This window comes from Chrysochloris asiatica, unplaced genomic scaffold (assembly GCF_000296735.1).
Source record: "Chrysochloris asiatica unplaced genomic scaffold, ChrAsi1.0 scaffold00040, whole genome shotgun sequence".
NCBI classification, from domain to species: domain Eukaryota; kingdom Metazoa; phylum Chordata; class Mammalia; order Afrosoricida; family Chrysochloridae; genus Chrysochloris; species Chrysochloris asiatica.
In genome coordinates this window covers 9,223,414-9,236,410 of record NW_006408558.1, presented here as the reverse complement: position 1 = coordinate 9,236,410, position 12,997 = coordinate 9,223,414, and the positions used below count along the sequence as shown (strand labels likewise).

The following is a 12,997-nucleotide window of genomic DNA, read 5'->3' as shown; positions in this document are numbered from 1 at the left end:
ATTGGTTGTCTTTTCCCAACATAGTTCTAAACCTTGAATACTGTAATTTAAAAAATAATTAGTTGGAACAACATAATTTAGTTGTAGTCTGCCCTTACTTAACCTGAAAGGTATTTTTTATAAACAGTTATTCCTCCCCTAAGTCGATACCATGGAAACAGAAGGCTGTATTTTTGTTATGATAAAATATGTGTCCAAATAATTATACACAAATGTGACGGCACGGCTAATATTATAGTTTGGAAATGAACTGTGAAACACATGTCTATATTTAACCACCCAATAAAATGCCTCCTGGAACAGGTTTGTTCTCTTGGAGTCATAATGACAATGACAATGTTAATGACCCAAATACCACAGGTATCTCCAACGAATAAGGGGAATGCCAATTTGTTCATTTAGTCTTTAATGGTATTTAGTTATCGTGTTTATCTAAAAAGGAGCCCCAGTAATGCAGTGGTTAAATGCTTGGCTGCTAAGCAGAAGAAGGTCTAAGATTCAAACCTGCTTGTGGCTCCAGGTGAGAAAGATGTGGAAGTCTGCTTCCGTAAAGATGTACAGCCTCGAAAACCCAATGTGCAGTTCTACTCTGTCCTGTGAGTCAGTCACTATGAGCTGACTTGATGGCCAAGGATATGCTTTGTTGTTGTTGTTGAGTGCCATCAAGTCGACTCCAACCCATAGCGACCATGTATAGGTTTCCGAGGAGCAGCTGGTGAGCTTGAATGGCTGACTTTGCAGTTCAAACGGCTTCGCAGTCTGGCATATTAACCCACAGCGCCACACCAGGAAGGTAATCTAAACAGTAAATACCTGCTTTTTCCTTTCCATTTTGAAAAAAACTCAAATACATCTGGGGGTTTCTACCTCTCCTATTTTCCCCTGGTACCCTATATAAGCCACTCTACTATGCAGGATGTTCCTGTTAGGTACCCTTAAGTTGGTTCCGATGCAGAGCAACCCTATGCTCAACAGAACAAAACACTGTCTGGTCCTACACCATCCTCACAATTGTTAAGTTTGGGTCCACTGCTGCTGTCAGTGTGTCAATCCATCTCTTTGGGGATTCTTTCTCTTTTTCACTGACTTTCATCTTACCAAGAATGATGTGCTTCTCTAGGAACTGATTTCTTCCTGACAACATGTCTAAAATACGGGAGATGAAGTCTCGCCATCCTCATTCTTGGATTATTTTCTGAACATAATTGTTGCCGTTAAGTGTTGTGTAGTCAATTTTGACTCATAGCGACCCTGAATAGGGTTTCTAAGGCTTTTAATCTTTTTTTTGTGGAGTAGAATTCCTCATCTTTCTCTGGTGGAGTGGCTGCTGGAACTTGCTCAGCATAATTGTTGTTGTTGTTGTTGTTGTTAAGTGCCGTCGAGTCAGATCTGACCATAGTGAATTCTTGATGGCTTCAGAAAAGCTGTTGTGAACAATTGAGCTGTTTTCATTTTTTATCCGGTCATAATACTTTTTTTTTAATTAAAAAAATTCATATTAGGTTTATTGTTACCACTCTTCCATGGTTCGAAAGGCACTGCTATTTGCTCTAAACTTGTTTAAGTTTCATGACGATCTTTAAAGTGCATCGTGGCCAGCTGCCCCACTGAACATTGCTCAGTCTGGAACTTGGGAATATTCAACATCTTCTGCTCTCTAAAGGTGCCAGTCCTTTTGCGAGGCCCTATTACCTGTCACCCTCACCGGCAGAACACCTGAATTTTGACTTTGCCACTTGCTTCCAATCAATAACATCCCTCTGCCTTCATTTCCCATTTGTCAAATGCTTAATAACAACAGTACCTTAGGTATCAGTTACTATGAGGACTACATGAGGTAATAAATACCAAATTCATGGAACAGTATCTAACATACTGTAACCAAAAGACCAAACCTATTATCACCAAGTTGAGTTCCAATGTATGGCAACCCCAAGTGTTACAGAGCAGGACTGCTCCATGGACGCAGACCACCGTGGTGACACTCATCAAAAAAAGATGGGTTTGAAATGCCAAGCTTTAGGTTATCGCTAGAACATCAGCCGTTTGCATTACCCATGGTCAAGGGACCTAAGCAAACAGCAGACCCTCAAAAATCAAAACAACAAAAAAAAAGCTAGCTATACATATTACTTAATGCTACAGGGCCATGCATATGTAAAAATATGGTAAATTAGAATTTGATCTGAAACGAATGGCAGAGTTATTAAAGACCAACAAGTGATGGTTTTAAATTTTGAATTAAACCATTTGTATTCTAAAACACACAAAAATCTGTACCAATTAAATACAATAAAATTGAAAAAGGATATAAATTACAGCTTTTTTTTCTTTCTTTAAACAGACAATAGTAAAATACTACAGTCAGCTCACTATACACAAAAATTATGAACAGCAGCTTTTCATTAAGGTCTCCAATGTCTTCCTCACTGATGCTAGGAACTTCCAGGTAAAAGGTACAGCAAACTGTACTCCCGCTCGCTCGCACGATACATTTTATAGCTGTACACCCACAATTGTACAGGCATCTACAGAACACATACAGAAAGTACTTGTGTCATAAAGTCCACACACATAATCCTCCCACATCACCATCAGTAGGAGAATTTTACAAATGAAGCCATGGACAGCAGGGCAGGGTCAACTATAGTCATTATCTCCTGCAGACACAACTAAGTATACACCCGTGAAGAGCTCAACCCATCTCCTCCCACATTGTCTAGAATTCAGTAAAAATAACAACAATGGCAGAACCACACCACACCATTTTACTAACCCCAAACAAAAAACACGCAAAAAGTCCCCAAATCAATACCCTACCCCCTTCCCACCCAACTCTTGGTATGTCTTTTTGTTTTCTTACAGTAATACTGTTCTCTGCATTCTACCTGCCTGGCTGGGCTGCACCAATGTACTGAGAGATACAGGAAGGGGAGCCCCAGGCATTGTCAAAAGGTATAATACAAGGTCAAGTCAGCAGGTGGCAGCCAGGTGGAAGACCAAAGAATATAATTGTGAAATTTTTCAGTGTGCTTATGAAACAGAGGACAGAGAACGGCAGCGCGTGGCTCAGTAGCCAAGCGAAGTATGGCACCAAACTTGCAGTCAAACATTTATGTACACACATAAAAAAACAAGAGTGGACACCAAAAACGTTCAGTCTTATGTAAGTTCTTTGGTTATAAAGAACAGCATTCTGTAACCTTTTCTGCAAAGAGGGAGTGCAACCTCATTCTTATGCAATAGAATATTATCCATCTGTTTGCATGTAAGAGATTGCCCATGTTGGTTTGTAACAAAGTCCAGTACCTTATAATTTTCTATAATTCACCTTTACCTGCATTTTAGTGTGCAGCCATGTCTGTCTCCAGACAGACAAACTATAGATACACATTTCATATACATTATATATATTATTTATATATATAAAAAATTAGAGTACTAAACTCCAGAGTCTACAGTAAGAATTGATTAAAGTCGTAGAAGAATAAAGACTACTCGTTCAAATATGTGGAGGTTTCTACACAGTAGGGGTGTGTAGGAAGTGCAAACAAAAATACTGCCAATGAATCCAGGATTTTCGGTTCTCTTGCTTTCTGGAAAAAGCACAGGCTGTCGATTCACCAAGTGACAAAGTGCCACTTGCCCCATTTGCAAGGGGGACGGATGTGGGCTTGCTTCTCCAAGCCAGAGCTGGTCTAAAGTTGGGCTGGGTCGCAGCATGTTTTAAAGATGGAGCTGGTGATTGGCCAGTGGAACAAAGATGGCCGCCGAGCAATGGTCTGAAGTGCTCGCTGCCCTCACCGCGCAGTTGCAGTCGCTGTGGTCCCCTGGAAGGCAGAGGTGCCATGAGCTCAAGTTCTCATCACTATATTCCTGGCCCACCCCACCATTCCCATACCCTCATACCCGAGGGTATCTCTTCCAAAGTGACCCAGTGGGATAGGGTCTATTATGGAACTCAGTTCTGGAATTCACATTAGACAAGGGAGAACCATAGGCCCATAGTAACACTGTGGGCAAAATTAATGAAAGCAACACCTGCTGTTTACAAAAAAATGTGACTGTGGGCCCACACACTAAGACATTTCAGAGAACAAATGATCTAATAAAATTAGTACTTTCAAAAGTTCTCAGGTGACCTTAAAAACTCTTGAATTACAAACACAGCAGGTAAAAAGTAAGGAAGTGGATTATATTTTAAAAATGAAGGGGGGGAAAAAAAAAATCACCATAGGCCATTATCCCATGCTTTTATAAATGCCGTTTCTAAGTCAAGGGTTTTGGCAGGGACGCGTTATTCTGGAACTTTTTGGAAAGCTAAACAGGGAATTTTCTTGTTTATTGGGTGTGTTAGTGTGTGTGTAAACGTTATTAACCGTGTTCAAAATATCCTGAAGAAAATCTTGGGGGTGGAGGGTAACACCAGGAATTGTCTCCAATACCCATGCTAACACTCTAATAAATACTTAAGGAGCATTGCTTTAGGGCGAAGTAAGAGGCCTTGACTACGAACTTCTTGGAAGAATGACTGAAAAGCTGATGCAGGTCAGCCATGCTGACTTGGCTTCAGGACTGAAGATGATATATGAAAAATTAATGTTTACTTTGTAAAAACAGTGATGAGAACTATTATAATCTTCATTTTGGTGGGAGAAAGAAATCTTTTTCCTTATTGTAAGATATCACTGTTCAGGGTTTGTCAGGTTTTACAAATGAGTATGCTGTATAAGTGACCGCACACTGGACCGAAGGGTCGGTTTGAACCACAAAGGTCAGTGGTTCAAACTCACCAGGTGCTCCTCAGAAACACTATATAAGTTCACTGTGAGTCAGAACCAACTCAACTGCACTTAACAACCATCAGAAGCAAGGGACATGGATCCCCTTCCAGACAGGGGACCAGGAGGACCAGGGTTCAACTCCTGGAACAACTGTGTAGCTGCCACCTGTCAGCGTGAGGCTTGTGTGTTGCTATGATGCTGAAGGACAATGGTAAAAGACTTTGCAATCTCCTTCTCTAAAACTCAGCCAATGAAAACTCTATGGATCACAATGGCCAGATCCACAGCATTGCACATAAGTTTACCGTGAGACTCCAGTTGGTTTCACAGCAGTAGAGCAACCAAAGTATCAAAAGCAGGGAGAAAAGCTTAAGAGGGTAGTGTGGAAACTCCACAGAACTGAGGGAAACCCCATCAAACTGGAATGGTAACTTTCTGAGCCAAAAAGGGAAATCTTTACACATATACCATGGCTCTCCTAGCCCCTTACACAGAGACAGCTAGGCATGGAAGTTAACAAGGTAAATGTGGGTGAATAGAAATGGCCCACTCAGGAGTCTGTATCTCTAAAATACTTTTTCACCTATGAGGGGGTCTTCAAACAGTCTGTGGAAGAATTTCATTATCTTTTTTTTTTTTCCCCATTATCTTTTCATTCCATTTATCTATAAACATTTTTGAGGCCTGCTCTTGTACTGGTACCAAATGACTGTATTTCATCTATTGTAAGATGAATTCCATCATGTGAAAATCGTATGTGTCATACGACAGATGACACGATGCAGTTTAACTGGCAGCCTTTTCTTTGTTAACAATACATAAAATAGTGGTACATTGAGCCATCAGAGAAATCACAGATTTGCTGAAATATGGGAGATGCCGCAGACTACCTCAGGGTTGTTAGGGTTAGTTCCTGCTAAGTCAATTCTGACTCATGGTAACTCCATGTGTGCAGAGTAGGATTGTGATCCATAGGGCCGTCAAGGCTGTGACCTTTTATAGAAGCAGATCACCAAGCTTGTCCTCTGAGGTATCTTTGGGTGGGTTTGAATCACCAATATTCTGGCTATTCTCTGAGCGTTTCACTATTTGTGCCAGGAACACAAATGTAAGTAAATACCTCAGGGAATGAATATGAGGATTGATCCTTACCCATCTCTACCTTTAATTCAACAACCCTTGGGCCAGTTAAAAAATCCACTGGTCCTATGTATTTTATGTCCCCAACTTTGATTCCCAAAGCAAATCTGATTTCCTATAGAGCAGGAAGGGAGCTTGTTCCCTAAGCAGGCCTATCTTCCCTGTCAGAAACATCTGAATGAGTGTTTCCTACTTAGTGGGTGCACACCTGTAGGGGGTGCTACACAACTAGGCGTGCTCATTGATAGCACAGAATCCAAAGCGCCACCCGCCCCCTGAGTTCATTACCTGGTCACTGTCTGATGCGGAATGCATTTGGCCAGGGTCCTGCAGTCCATCTGAGATACCCTTACTGTCAGTTTTGTTTGGTAGGTTCTTCCTTCTCAAAAGTTCTCCAGCAGAAGAATCCGTCAAACCATCAAAATTGTTTCCCTCGGACACACCCATGAACTCTGTGAAAGAATGATCTTCCAGGATGTTTGTGGTATGTTCCACCGTCACCTCCCTGGGGGGAAATTCCCTGGCCGGCGGGCCATTTTTGCTGGGGCAGACCTCGAGTTCTGAACAGGAGCCAGTCCTATAAGGTACTTTGGAGTTTTTCTCAGGGATGCTTTGGGATGATGGGCTCCCTTTGGCTAAGGCACTGTTTTCCTTGAGTGGCACCATGATTAATTTATCCTTTACCAAGCCTCGTTCTGGTTCCGTCAGCTCTTTGTTCGAGGCCGGTCTGTACTCATGCACAAGTGATAGTGCAGAATTCAGCTCAAGGGCATCTGCACCCTTCATCTGAATGGCCAGCTGATCTGAGCTGTCACTAGAAGGGACCGCCATGTCAGACAGAGTGGCATTGGAGGCACTGTGGGAAAAGTAGCCACTGGTAATACTGCTGGTGGTAGGGCTACGGGACACTTCTTTCTCCAAGGCCCGTAAGTTTGTCAAATCAATTTTAGAAGAAAACCACTCCCTGTTCTCCAAGCTAGCATTGTAAACACTGAAGTCAGCAAACTCCACAGGTACATAAGGCTGTGAGCTTATCGACTTCCTGTTCATAGCTTCCAGCTCATTTTCCTCCTCTTCTGAGTCCTATAGAAAAGAAGCAAAAATCAGTCATGGACTCCTTATAGAACTGCATTGTTGAAACTAAATACTTCATATTAAAGTGATTCACATTCATGCGTTTAGTATTTATCTTCTTTCTGAGTTTGGTCACAAGTTATCTGAGCTACACAGGTAAATTCTCAGAAACCTGTGAGCATAAACCCATTATCAACTAACATGAACAAGATTCCTTTCTTTCGTGTTCATTTGATGCTAATTTGAAAACATTCCCCTTCTGTTGGTTTAAGAGACTGAATGAAACGGACAGTGTACTGGGCTTAAATCCTAACTCATGATTTGTTTTCCACTATGGTATCTTCCCTTTTCTTGTTAAATGGGCAGAAGAACAGCCAGAGAGGCGGAGGGGACCAGCTCTTCATTTGTTTGTTTTTTAAAGCTTTCTATTTTTATTTTAACTACTTATTGGGAATTGGGTGAAGGTATACAGAGCAAATCAGTTTTCTATTCAAATATTCATACACATTTCATGTCATTGACTGCAACTCCCAAAGTGTAACATCACTTATCCCACTTCCTCCCTGGGTGTCCCAGTTTCTATTCTCCCTTTCTATCCACTTCCTGCCTTTTGAATTTAGTCCTTGGGTGAAGGACTGCTCTTTTGTTCTCACATGGCTGATCATTGTAAGAAGTATGTACCACCCTATTGCTATTGTTCACCTTACAGAACTGTCTATTGTTTGGCTGGGGTGGTGGTGGATAAATTTAATTTCAGGCCTGAGGGGTGACTAAGGGTCATAGTCTTGGGTGTTCCACCAGCTTCTATCCTACCAGTAACCCTGCCCTTTCATATAATTGTGAGTTTTGTTCCATATTTTTCTCACACTCTATTATTGAGGACCTTCTAATGTGACCCCTGTTAGTGCAATCAGTAGTGGCAACTGGGCAACACCTAATTCCATTATCTCTGTCTGTTCTTACAGCCTTCACATTGGAAAACAGAGAACAAGCAATTCAGGTGATTGTGCTAAGTTTCTGAGCTATTAGATGGGGGGGGGGGGGGGGAGAAGGACAATAAAACAAAGACTTTAGCAGTCAAATGGCAAAGAGCACAATCCCAACACCCATCATTAGTAGTATGTTAAACAGCAAGTCTGCAAGATACTAACATCCAAAGTGATCACTACAGTTTTCTACGTTTCTTGAGAAATACAAATAGAGGATTTGGCTAAAAGGTAAGGAAGGCAGAAAAGTTTAAATGAAAATCTCCTTGCTTCATCAAAGAGCTGTTTATAAAGATCAGCATATATGCAAAAGTGGGTACCAGCACCTCTATGGGGAAAAAAAAAAATTGGTTATTGTTGTTAAGTGCCGTTGAGTCGGTTCCAACTCATAGTGACCCTATATAGGATTTCCAAGGTGTGGCTGGTGGGTTTGAACCACCAACCTTTCAGTTAGCAGTCCAGTGCTTATCCTACAGTGACACACCAGGGCTCCTTACATTTGGTGGAAGACAAGCCCTGGAAATATCAATGGTGAGCAAAACAGACAAGGTCCTAGTCCTCACGGAGTTGTGATGTTTACTAGTAAGGCTTACTAATTAAGGTGATATCACAACCTTGAAGAAATTGATCAATCCATACAAATGGCAGGTGATTGTTCACAAATAAACACAAATTCCGTCTGTTGAATTTGATAGCTTCTCATAAGATAGCCAAAAACAAAACAAAAAAAACAAACAAATGCGGCAACACTAAGCTCTTGCTGTCTTATCTTTGGCTGTATCCTAAACTGAAAACTGGAAGCGCCATTAAAAAGCAAAAAAAGCCCAGCTGACACAGCGGTTAGGTGCTAGGCTGCCAATGGTAATGCTAATGCTAGGCTGCTGGGTCGAACCCAACAACAGCTTTGTGAGAGAAAGACTTCTGCTTCTGTAGAGATTGTTGTTGTTATGTGCTGTGGAGTCAGTTCCGACTCATAGAGACCCCGCACAGGATTTCTCAGGCTGTAAATCTTTACGAGAGCAGAAAGCCTCATCTTTCTCCCACGTAACAGCTGGTAGTTTCGAACTGCTAACTGTGAAGTTAGCTGCCTGATTTGTAACCACGACACTACCAGAGCTCCTTTCTGTAAAGATTACAGCTGTGGAAACCCCCATAGGGGACTCTGTCCTACTGGGTGATTACGAGTTGTTACCAGCTCAGAGGCAATGAGTTGATGATAATTAGTAATTTGTGCCTGAAGTCCTCTCTTCTAAAGTCTGAGGAAAGGCACAACCACACCCAACGCATGGCCTTCTAATGGATTCTGACTGTGTAGCTCTATAGGACAGAGTGGAATTGCTCCATAGGGTTTCTGACGCTGTGAGTCTTTATGGAAGCCGACTTCCTTCTCTCTGCTGTGGAGCAGGTGGTGGGTTTGAATTTCTGGTATTTTTGTTGTTGTTAGCAGTCCAGCGCTTAACACACTATGTAACCAGGACTCCTTAAGGAAAGGTAAAGTATAAGTTATCCAAAAATACAACTTTGCTAAAGGAGATAATCAGTCATAAGTTTATAATACTCACAAAGATAAAAAATTATCCTTACAGGATTAGAATGAATGTAGTAAAACAGTGCAAATAGGGAGAAATACACTTAAAATCCACTGTCACATTAGACACTGGCTACCTAAAATGGGGGGCAATAAAGGTACTAAGTGACTGACTTACAAGTTTTCAAGAGGGAGTTCAGTTTTAGAGGGTGTGGAGGAAGGTAGAATATCTTTACTGAGTGGTTTCCAACCTGTCTAGATGGGATTGGTGAAAGGAGATAGGGATAAGACTCTTGTGGTTCAATAGTGAATAATTGCTATCAGGACTGATTGTGATTGTTGCAACTGTAAAGGTAGATGTTTTGTAACAAAAGGAGGGAGTGGTTGATCTTGCAGTCCAGGAGCGGTGGACCCTGGGACCATCAAGGGAGAAAAGCGGAGAGTGGGACCCTATCCAGAGAAGCAGGGAAGCCAGAAATGGAGGCAGACATGATGATGTGGAGAGATGGAGCAACTGGGGACCCTGGACTCTGGGAGGGAGAGGGGCTGTGTGTTGACAGCCAGGGGGGTGGGCTTGCGGAGTGTACCCTTTGGTTGTTTAAATAGTTGGATATTCCTGAGTGCTTCAGTGTACATCTAAAAAAACAAAACAAAAAAAACCAGAGGGAATGGAAGCAAATGCTGTTGAATGATGATGCATGGAGAAGATTGTAATTATTGCAATGAAATGAAATATGATAGGATGAGTGTAAAGCTGATGTTCTCCCATGTAAACTATCACTCAATCACAATAAAAACTAAAAACAAAAACCCACCGCCACAGAGTCAATTATGACTCGTAGTGACCCTATGTGACCTAGTAGAACTGCCCCTAGGGTTAAGGCTATAATCTTTTATAGAAGCAGACTGCTATATCTTTCTCTCACAGAGCAGTTGGTAGGTTTGAACAGTCGACCTTTCAGTTAGTAGCCCAATATTTAACCACTGTGCCACCAAGGCTCCTCAGTAATGCATATAGGAATGGGGAATAAACAACCCTAAGAGAAAGGAGTAGGCATAACTTATTCCAGTAAAAAGTTTAGTAGAGATGAAACAATTTCCAACTTTTAGAGGGAGACTGTAAGCTTATCAATTTATTACCTTTGAGGAGACAAGAGAAAACTTAATTGACTTAAACTGTATGTTCAGGTAGTTTGGTTAAATCTATATACAGCATTTGTGTCTTAAAGAAGACTAACATAAACACCTTCCATGAAGACAGAAATAAAGAGTTAACACCCTCCGCAACAATTGAGTCAAGTTCTCAAGCTTCTCTATATCTGTCATCGTTGTTGTTGTTAAGTGCCGTTAAGTCAGTTCTGACTCATAGTGACCCTATATGGGGTTTCCAAGGGTTTCCAAGGAGTGGCTGGTGAGCTTGAACTGCTGATCTTGTGGTCCAAACCGACCTTGCAGTCCAGCTCATTAACTCACAGTGCCACACCTGGACTTCTCGCTAAAGCTAGTCTTAATGATTTGCTTTAAAAAAATATATATATATATTGTGAATTGAGTGATAGTTTACATGGGAGAACATCAGCTTTACATTGATCCTATCATATTTGTTTGATTGCAATGATTACAATCCCCACCATGCATCATCATTTAACAGCATTTGCTTCCATTCCCTCGGTTTTGTTTTTCATGATCTGCTTTTTGCAATTTAACTTGTGCAGCTGATATTTACCTACAGACAAAACACTTTGATTTAAAAAAGGGATCAAAAGTGACATTAAAAACAGTGACTCTTTGCAAGGAGATTCACTTAATTTTCACTCCTACTACATAAGTCTGTGTTCTTCAGAGATGGTCTGTTTCCTGACTACCAGTAGTTCTGTCCATGGTACTTAGGAGTGGGAAGCAGGTTGTTAGCAAGGCGCCACAGCAGGATCTCCTAGAAACTACACTCACTTAGGAAGCAGCAGGAGGGACTGGAGTCAGCCCAATTCTACTGCAGGATGGGGCTCCTCCTTTTTTAACACTCAGTACAGCATTGGGCAAGTCACTCAATGCATCTAAACCTGTTTCCACTTCTATATGCTGTTGAAAGAGTCTTAAAAGAGGACCGTGCAGATACAGTAGTAAGGTGGGTAAAAAACAAAAACAAAAACGTATATATACAACTGGAACAATGTCTTGATATTCTCAAAAATGATTTCACACTACTTTACTCATTCTGGATCACTCATTCACCCTTTGATTTTTCAAGAGTAGACAGCAAAGCAAAGGAAAGTGAATTAGAAACAAAGGAAGAAAACAGTTTATAAGAAGGGAAATAAAGTTTCCCAAAGAGAAACTGGGATCTCAGGCCACACAAACTATGCACCTAAAATCTACCAAAATGTCGTGGAGAAGCTGTACCTGGAAATTGAACAGTCCAGTAGACTGCTCAGTGCGCCAGTATTCTCAGGAGAGTGGAGGCAGGTGTCTTAAGCTAAGGACCCAGCAAGGAACATGGTACCACCCAAACCTACTTGGTGGGCTTCATGTTAATATTTGGTCACGTTAGTTTAACTGCTGCTTGAAATTTCCTGGGTCAAGAGAATCTGGATCCACACTCCCCTCTGCTAGCAGAAAGCCTAAGTTTTTTTGTTGTTGTTGTTATTGTTTGTTTTAAATTTAAACGTATTCAAATGATACTCAAGAAATAATTTCAAGGCAACTTCTGTGAACTGTGAAAGTATCTGGGGACCAGCCCCGTGAAGACTCACTCAGCAGTGTCTTGATAGTTATGCTGTCTTGAACCAAAGTGTATTTCTAAATTAGGTTTAAATTTAGTGCCTGTGCATCAAGGTCATAAGTCAGAGAATCTGAAGGGGGAAGAAACTAGCGCTTGACCGTTTTATCCCAGGCTGCTGCCCTTATGAACGAAGCAGACAGCGATCAAGGACAAGTCAGAGCAGTTCATTCAGATCTAGAGAGATGAAAGGTGAGCTGATGATAGGCTTATGCGTTCCCATCAGGAATGAGGAGGGGGGCTTTGGGATAGTTGAATGGAGAGTATGGAGAGGGACTGGTGGGTTTCCTCTTTTTCTTCGTGTGCATTACGAATGGGAAGGTCATTTTTAAACCCCACTAGCATGCAGGTATAAGGCCAATTGCTCATCCCAATTAAGTTCTGTTAGTTTCACACGGTGCCGTAGCAGCACGTCTTGATGCTGGTAAAGGACCTCTGCACTATCAGCCTTTGGAATGAATGCAGCAGGGTGAACTAGGCACAGGATACTTCCCACACTCTGCCCAGCACAGGAGATAAACACTCAATAGCCTAATGGCTTCAAAAGCTGGCTTTACCTTTCCCAAACCTAGGATGCCACATAAAAGTATAAGCTGTAGCAGAATTAGAGAATTCTTTCAAGGCTTGAGAAAATGCAAATGAACCTTTCTTTTTTAAATTAAGGGCTAATTAGTAAGGAGCTCTGGTAGCGTAGTGGTTACAAGTCGGG

At 41.5% G+C, this 12,997-nt stretch overlaps 1 protein-coding gene across 4 annotated transcripts in view; it reads right to left on the bottom strand.

The window, feature by feature from the left end:
* Nucleotides 1-2,161: 2,161 nt before the first annotated feature.
* Nucleotides 2,162-12,997, bottom strand: part of KIF13A (kinesin family member 13A) — a 253,879-nt gene continuing 243,043 nt past the window's right edge. For 3 of the 4 annotated variants that reach the window (XM_006860793.1, XM_006860794.1, XM_006860795.1), the window contains one exon: nt 5,877-7,007. In XM_006860793.1, coding sequence (XP_006860855.1) covers nt 6,153-7,007 — 855 coding nt within the window. In that variant the 3' untranslated portion in view covers nt 5,877-6,152. Of the gene's footprint in view, nt 3,831-5,876; nt 7,008-12,997 lie in introns of those variants that run through there. The other variant, XM_006860796.1, reaches the window with a different exon arrangement.